Here is a 9145-nt window from a genome sequence, read left to right as displayed (position 1 = left end):
TATTATTATTATTATTACATATATTACACATCTATTATTATTATTACACATATTATTATTATTACCATACATATTACATATCTATTATTATTATTTTTTATTATTATATTATCTTATTTTATTTGTATATTGTTGTTACATTATACATATGGCATCATCATCAAAACATACACAGAAGACCAGTATTTTCAGTTGAATTACAGAGACTTGTCACACATAAGAATATACACTACACAAGACAATATATTGATGCCCTACAAAATACACACAGGAAGACACAGAGACACATACATATATATATCACACAAAAAGTTAATGTTTACACCTATGCATCACACACACTTACACATATTAATCATAATAATACACATTATCACATAAATTAAAACAATTATTACAGGTGTGTTAAATGCATAAAACGATACACATTATTAAATATATATACATTATTACACATATGAAGACATACATACATATTACACATACATCACACATCATACATATCTTACATCACACATTTTTACATCAACACATCACACATACTTATTACAGTCATACACATGTCCCATATCACACATAATCAGTACACATCACACATATACATGACACATTACATATAGATATTTTAGATCAGACATTATTGCCTTATTACATAGAGAGGCGACATACAGACAGGACAGACACATTAGAGACACACACATATGAGGGGGAGTCCTCTTTATCTTTTAGATACAGAGAGACAATATGGGATCAAGAAAAGATATATTATACATATATATATATATACCTCGCATTAATAGAATTACACATCACAAAAAAACGTATACAGAATGTTATTACACACATTAATAAATAAACAATACAATTATATTTAATCATACCTTTCCATACAATCCACATACCATAGACATTATCACAATTTACATAGATATCTTGAATATACACAGTATCACATCATCACCTAGCTGTACACAACAGCAGTGACAGGAATGAGAAACACACATCAGGAATATTAGAGACATATTATTATTATTATTACAGATTATTATTATTATTATTATTATTATTATTATTATTATTACACATATTTTACACACATTATTATTATTATTACAGAGAGAGAGACATCACACAATTATTACAGAGGGATTAAGAGGGAGACATTATTAGAGAGATTAGAGAGAGGATTATGAGACGAGATTATTAGAGAGGGATTATAGAGATAATACACACACACATGAGAGAGACACACAGAGATTATCAGAGATAGAGAAATAGGGAGACGAGAGGGAAAGAGGGAGAGAGAGAGGAAAGAGGATTAGAGAGACACACACACATTACACACACATTATATTACACACACATTACACACACAAATTACACTATTACATTACAAATCACACATTACACATCACACATCACAGTATTTATTATATCACACATCACACATCACACATCACACATATCACACATATTATATTATTACACATATAAATCTACATATTATATTATATCACATATTATTATGCACATCATTATTATTATTATTATTATTATATTATACATATTACAGAGATGAGACTGATATACATATCATACATATATTATACCGATTATCAGGGGTGATTAGATATGACACACACAGACACATTATACATGACAGATATATGCCGACTATCATTACATATTATTATTAGACAGAGAGAGCGAGCAGATAGAGAGAGAGACAGAGACATTACAAGATACATTATACAGAGAGACCATATTATACATATTGATACATTTTGCCTTCAGCGCATATTATATTATATTGATTACATATTAGATCAGGGGCAGCATATTATATTATAGGCATTAGATGTTGCTATCTATTAAGGGTTAGAGATATTATAGAGAGATATGCCAGAGAGAGAGGGGTAGAGAAGAGGGGTAGAGATTCAAGTATTAGTGTTTGAAACCTGAGTCAACACAGGTACACAGGTAGAGCAGGGGTACATACACTAAAGCAAAATGCATCTAGGGTAAAGGAATCAGATATTATAGTTACATTATATTATTATTACAACAGAAGATGTAGATCTAGATTAGGGGGTAGAGAGGGGACCGATTGAGAGGCAAAGAGAGAGAGAGAGGGGTAGAGAGAGAGGTATTATAGGTAGAGGGGAAGAGTAGAGAGAGAGAGAGGGGTAGAGATATAGATTATAGGGTAGAGAGAGAGGGTAGAGAGAGAGAGGTTAGAGAGAGAGAGGTAGAGAGAGAGAGGTAGAGAGAAGAGAGAGAGAGAGACAGGGTAGAGAGAGATTTCAGAGAGAGAGAGGGGTAGAGAGAGGGAAGAGGGGAGAGCGCAGGGGTAGAGAGGTAAAGAGAGAGAGAGGGGTAGAGAGAGAGAGAGAGGAGGTAGAGAGGGGTAGAGAGAGATAGTTTGGAGAGAGAGGGGGTGGAGAGAGGGGAGAGAACTGGGTAGGAGATTTTCAGAGAGAGGGGAGGAGGTAAAGAAGAGAGAAGAGAGGGCAGAGAGGCAAAAGAGGGGTAGAGAGAGAGAGGGGTAGAGGGAGAGAGGGGTAGAGGAGAGAGGTAGAGAGAGAGAGAGGGGTAGAGGAGAGAGACGTAGAGAGGTAGAAGAGAGGGAGAGAGAGAGGTAGAGAGGAGAGAGAAGAAGCGATGGGGAGTTAGACATCATTGAGTGATTGAAACCTGAGTCAACAGAGGAAGAGAGGACTAAGAGAAAGGAACTACAATTACCACAGGGAGATATTCAAGGGGGGATGTAAGAGAAAACCAAGAGGGAGTTGAGAGAACAGAGGGGATAACAGGGGGAGGAGGAAGAGAGAGAAACAGGGGTAGAGAACAGAGAGAAACAGAAACAGGGGGAGGAGAGAACAGAGATAAAAGGAGGGAGGAGCTTGATTATTAGAGAGGTAGATTAAACAGAGAGAAACAGGGGAGAAGAAAACAGATTGAGAAACAGGGAACAGAGAAAACAGACAGACAACTAAAAGCAAAAATTTAGAAAGGAACAGACCATCACAGGGGGTTGTGAACAGTATTCAAACAACAACTGCAAAGAGGGGGAGTGAGAGAACAGAGAGAAACAGGGGAGTAGAGAACGAGGGAGAAACAGGGGAAGAGAACAGAGAGAAACAGGGGGAGGAGAAAAGAGAAACAGGGGAGGAGAGAACAGAGAGAAACAGTGGGGAGAAGAGAACAGGGAGAAACAGGGGAGTAGAGAACAGAGAGAAACAGGGGGAGTAGAGAACAGAGAGAAACAGGGGGGAGTGTCTGCAGAGAACAGGGGGAGTAGAGAACAGAGAGAAACAGGGGAGAAGGAACAGGGAGAAACAGGGGGAGGAGAGAACAGAGAGAAACAGGGGAGAGAAAACAGAGAGAAACAGGGGGTGTAGAGAACAGAGAGAAACAGGGGGAGTAGGGAACGAGAGAGAAACAGGGGGAGGAGAGAACAGAGAGAAACAGGGGAGGAAAACAGAGAGAAACAGGGGAGGAGGGAACAGAGAGAAACAGAGAGAACAGAGAGAAACAGGGGAGTAGAGAACAGAGAAACAGGGGGAGGAGAACAGAGAGAAACAGGGGAGTAGAAAACAGAGGAGAAACAGGGGAGAAGAACAGTTAGAGGGGGAGAGAACAAGGAGAAACAGGGGCATTGAGTGTTTGAAACCTGAGTCAACACACGCACACAGGGGCGCAGCACACACACACACACACACTAAAAGCAAAATGCTCTACGAAAGGAATCCTATATTCAGTTACATCTTGCAGATATTCAATACAACAATGTAATCATGAAACCAAGAGGGACCGATTGAGAGAACAGAGAGAAACAGGGGGAGTAGAGAACGAGGGAGAAACGGGGGGAGGGGAGAACAGAGAGAAACAGGGGGAGTAGAGAACGAGGGAGAAACGGGGGGGGGAGAACAGAGAGAAACAGGGGGAGGAGAGAACAGAGAGAAACAGGGGGAGGAGAGAACAGAGAGAAACAGGGGGAGGAGAGAACAGAGAGAAACAGGGGGAGGAGAGAACAGAGAGAAACAGGGGGAGGAGAGAACAGAGAGAAACAGGGGGGTAGAGAACAGAGAGAAACAGGGGAGGAGAGAACAGAGAGAAACAGGGGAGGAGAGAACAGAGAGAAACAGGGGAGGAGAGAACAGAGAGAAACAGGGGAGGAGAGAACAAGGAGAAACAGGGGGAGAGAGAACAGAGAGAAACAGGGGGGAGTAGAGAACAGAGAGAAACAGGGGAGGAGAGAACAGGGAGAAACAGGGGGAGAGAGAGAACAGAGAGAAACAGGGGGAGTAGAGAACAGGGAGAAACAGGGGGAGTAGAGAACAGAGAGAAACAGGGGGAGTAGAGAACGAGGGAGAAACAGGGGGAGTAGAGAACAGAGAGAAACAGGGGGAGTAGAGAACAGAGAGAAACAGGGGGAGGAGAGAACAGAGAGAAACAGGGGGAGGAGAGAACAGAGAGAAACAGGGGGGAGGAGAGAACAGAGAGAAACAGGGGAGGAGAGAACAAGGAGAAACAGGGGGAGTAGAGAACAGAGAGAAACAGGGGAGAGAGAACAGGAGAAACAGGGGGAGTAGAGAACAGAGAGAAACAGGGGGAGTAGAGAACGAGGGAGAAACAGGGGGAGGAGAGAACAGAGAGAAACAGGGGGAGGAGAGAACAAGGGAGAAACAGGGGGAGGAGAGAACAGAGAGAAACAGGGGGAGTAGAGAACAGAGAGAAACAGGGGGAGTAGAGAACAGAGAGAAACAGGGGGAGTAGGAACAGAGAGAAACAGGGGGAGTAGAGAACAGAGAGAAACAGGGGGAGTAGAGAACAGAGAGAAACAGGGGGAGGAGAGAACAGAGAGAAACAGGGGGAGTAGAAAACAGAGAGAAACAGGGGGAGTAGAGAACAGAGAGAAACAGGGGGAGTAGAGAACAGAGAGAAACAGGGGGAGTAGAGAACAGAGAGAAACAGGGGGAGGAGAGAACAGAGAGAAACAGGGGGAGGAGAGAACAGAGAGAAACAGGGGGAGGAGAGAACAGAGAGAAACAGGGGGAGGAGAGAACAAGGGAGAAACAGGGGGAGTAGAGAACAGAGAGAAACAGGGGGAGTAGAGAACAGGGAGAAACAGGGGGAGTAGAGAACAGAGAGAAACAGGGGGAGTAGAGAACGAGGGAGAAACAGGGGGAGTAGAGAACAGAGAGAAACAGGGGAGGAGAGAACAAGGAGAAACAGGGGAGTAGAGAACAGAGAGAAACAGGGGGAGGAGAGAACAGAGAGAAACAGGGGGAGTAGAGAACAGAGAGAAACAGGGGGAGTAGGGAACAGAGAGAAACAGGGGAGTAGAGAACAGAGAGAAACAGGGGAGTAGAGAACAGAGAGAAACAGGGGAGTAGAGAACAGAGAGAAACAGGGGAGTAGAAAACAGAGAGAAACAGGGGAGTAGAGAACAGAGAGAAACAGGGGAGTAGAGAACGAGGGAGAAACAGGGGAGGAGAGAACAGAGAGAAACAGGGGAGGAGAGAACAGAGAGAAACAGGGGAGGAGAGAACAAGGAGAAACAGGGGAGGAGAGAACAGAGAGAAACAGGGGAGGAGAGAACAGAGAGAAACAGGGGAGGAGAGAACGAGGGAGAAACAGGGGGAGGAGAGAACAGAGAGAAACAGGGGGAGGAGAGAACAGAGAGAAACAGGGGGAGGAGAGAACAGAGAGAAACAGGGGGAGGAGAGAACAGAGAGAAACAGGGGGAGGAGAGAACAGAGAGAAACAGGGGGGGGAGAGAACAGAGAGAAACAGGGGGGGAGGAGAGAACGAGGGAGAAACAGGGGGGGGAGAGAACAGAGAGAAACAGGGGGAGGAGAGAACAGAGAGAAACAGGGGGAGGAGAGAACAGAGAGAAACAGGGGGGTAGAGAACAGAGAGAAACAGGGGGAGAGAGAACAGAGAGAAACAGGGGGAGGAGAGAACAGAGAGAAACAGGGGGAGGAGAGAACAGAGAGAAACAGGGGGAGGAGAGAACAGAGAGAAACAGGGGGAGGAGAGAACAAGGGAGAAACAGGGGGAGTAGAGAACAGAGAGAAACAGGGGGAGGAGAGAACGAGGGAGAAACAGGGGGAGGAGAGAACAGAGAGAAACAGGGGGAGGAGAGAACAGAGAGAAACAGGGGGAGGAGAGAACAAGGGAGAAACAGGGGGAGGAGAGAACAGAGAGAAACAGGGGGAGGAGAGAACAGAGAGAAACAGGGGGAGGAGAGAACGAGGGAGAAACAGGGGGAGTAGAGAACAGAGAGAAACAGGGGGAGTAGAGAACGAGGGAGAAACAGGGGGAGTAGAGAACAGAGAGAAACAGGGGGAGTAGAGAACAGAGAGAAACAGGGGAGGAGAGAACAGAGAGAAACAGGGGAGGAGAGAACAGAGAGAAACAGGGGAGGAGAGAACAAGAGGGAGAAACAGGGGGAGGAGAGAACAGAGAGAAACAGGGGGAGGAGAGAACAGGAGAAACAGGGGGAGTAGAGAACAGAGAGAAACAGGGGGAGTAGAGAACGAGGGAGAAACAGGGGGAGTAGAGAACAGAGAGAAACAGGGGAGGAGAGAACAAGGAGAAACAGGGGGAGGAGAGAACAGAGAGAAACAGGGGGGAGTAGAGAACAGAGAGAAACAGGGGAGTAGAGAACAGAGAGAAACAGGGGAGTAGAGAACAGAGAGAAACAGGGGGAGTAGAGAACAGAGAGAAACAGGGGGAGTAGAGAACGAGGGAGAAACAGGGGGAGTAGAGAACAGAGAGAAACAGGGGGAGGAGAGAACAGGGAGAAACAGGGGGAGTAGAGAACAGAGAGAAACAGGGGGAGTAGAGAACAGAGAGAAACAGGGGGAGGAGAGAACAGAGAGAAACAGGGGGAGTAGAGAACAGAGAGAAACAGGGGGAGGAGAGAACAGAGAGAAACAGGGGGAGTAGAGAACAGAGAGAAACAGGGGAGGAGAAAACAGAGAGAAACAGGGGGAGTAGAGAACAGAGAGAAACAGGGGGAGTAGAGAACGAGGGAGAAACAGGGGGAGGAGAGAACAGAGAGAAACAGGGGGAGGAGAGAACAGAGAGAAACAGGGGGAGGAGAGAACGAGGGAGAAACCGGGGGAGGAGAGAACAGAGAAACAGGGGGAGGAGAGAACAGAGAGAAACAGGGGGAGGAGAGAACAGAGAGAAACAGGGGGAGGAGAGAACAGAGAGAAACAGGGGGGGAGAGAACAGAGAGAAACAGGGGGAGGAGAGAACAGAGAGAAACAGGGGGAGGAGAGAACAGAGAGAAACAGGGGGAGGAGAGAACAGAGAGAAACAGGGGGAGGAGAGAACAGAGAGAAACAGGGGGAGGAGAGAACAGAGAGAAACAGGGGGAGGAGAGAACAGAGAGAAACAGGGGGAGGAGAGAACAGAGAGAAACAGGGGGAGGAGAGAACAGAGAGAAACAGGGGGAGGAGAGAACGAGGGAGAAAAGAAAGATGCGTTGGAAAGCAAAAGAGAGCAGAAATAAGAAAGTGAGAGGTGAGGAGAGTCTTCAAGGAGAGAGAAAGACAAAGAGGTTGTCCCAGTCTAGTGTGTGTAGCCGTAATTGTGGCCGGCGCCTACCTGGTGTGTGTGGCTGGTGGGGTGGGGGCTGGACAGAGGCTGGGGGTTGGAGGGGGCATGAGGGTTATGGTGGGCAGGGTGGTGGGTAGGGGGTCATGTCTATACCCACCTGTCTGACAGGTAAGGAGTGCATCGTCAGGCCACTGGGCAAAGACATACACGCCTGGAAGGAAGGGGCGGGAGAGACATTTTGAGCCATCACACGTCCAATCACAAACAGCTTTAGATCACCATTTCACAATCCCTGTTACTGGGTTGTAAGTACTAAAAACACAAGGCATGGAGACCATTTCATAGAAAAAAATAAAATAATAATATATATATTCAGGAATTCAGGAATGCTGTTTTCTTTTTATAACGGTAAAAGGTAGACTCTGCGGTATGATGCTGGCACAAGCAGATGCAAGACTTTGTGGATACCTGTGGATGTGCTACAACGTGGTATCTATGGGACCAAAACAGCAGAGAAGTTTAGCCTCGTGCTTCAACGCTCTTAGTTGTTGCGGAAACGGTCCAGATATCGTTTATACTTAATGCGTCGCTGAGTCTACCTTTAATGTCCCTCTCACAGAACATGTTGATCCATCACGCTAAACTCTCCCATCTCTAACAACACAAAGCTCAGTAGCTGCTAGGTTCTGTACCTGTGAGCCAGGGGACATGATGAGGTGCTGCTGGTTGATGCCAGTCTTGCCCAGTGCCAGGCCCAGGGGTAGAGTCATACCCAGAGACTGGAGGGTGTAGGGGGGCAGCGCCGGAGGGCGGCCAGGGCATGGCGTCGAATCAGAGTCCTGGAACACACAGCAGAGGAGAGGGCTTAAAACATGATCAGCTGTCAAATCATTAACACAAATGCATTTATATAGTTCATCATAAAGACCGCAGTGTGTGTGTTTATTGTATGTGTCTGTGCCCTTACATTGTCTGACCCGGACAGAGAGGAGACCGAGGAGGCTGAGGAGTGTTGGTGAGGACTGGACAGGGACATGGGGGAGTCTGCACTGTGAGGGGAGACTGAGTCCCTCTGTTCCTCCACACCTACACCCAACACACACCGTGCTGGGTCCTGCTCCAGGACAGAACCTAACGAGAGAAACAGGTTATTATACACAGCAACAAACACTTCCCAAACTGCCATACGAGGCAACAAAAGGTTACCCTTGCACACACAGATCAATATACACACACAAAACCTGCCATAAAAGACAGTCAAGACTTATTTTACGCAGAGGTTACACACACAGGTTATTTTGTACACACAAACACACTTCTCTTACCATGGCTCTCCATGCGGGCGAGGTGCCTTCCTCCCCACTTCGTCATGATCCACTCCCTGTAGTCAATCACTTCCTGGGTCACCTTGATTATCCTCCCCAAAGTGCTGCAGGGATCGTGAGAAACAGGAAAGGGCAGGATTTCAAATGTTGCACAGCAGTGGATTAGTTACACTTTCCAACACAACCACCATATTTATTTGACAATCTTTACTTTGATAACTTCTGTACTTATTCATGTAGAAACA

The 9145-nt window shown here is 45.9% G+C and overlaps 1 protein-coding gene across 1 annotated transcript in view; it reads right to left on the bottom strand.

Moving 5' to 3' along the window:
• The window catches only part of LOC127909819 (terminal nucleotidyltransferase 4A-like), a 51868-nt gene that overhangs the window by 18941 nt on the left and 23782 nt on the right, over positions 1-9145 (bottom strand). Inside the window, exons 9-12 of the mRNA XM_052471855.1 lie at positions 8901-9004; positions 8543-8706; positions 8268-8414; positions 7733-7786 (exon numbers count right to left, since the gene is read on the bottom strand). Coding sequence (XP_052327815.1) covers positions 7733-7786; positions 8268-8414; positions 8543-8706; positions 8901-9004 — 469 coding nt within the window. The remainder of the gene's footprint in view (positions 1-7732; positions 7787-8267; positions 8415-8542; positions 8707-8900; positions 9005-9145) is intronic.

This window comes from Oncorhynchus keta, chromosome 20 (genome assembly GCF_023373465.1).
Source record: "Oncorhynchus keta strain PuntledgeMale-10-30-2019 chromosome 20, Oket_V2, whole genome shotgun sequence".
NCBI lineage: Eukaryota > Metazoa > Chordata > Actinopteri > Salmoniformes > Salmonidae > Oncorhynchus > Oncorhynchus keta.
This window is presented reverse-complemented; position numbering and strand designations above follow the sequence as displayed.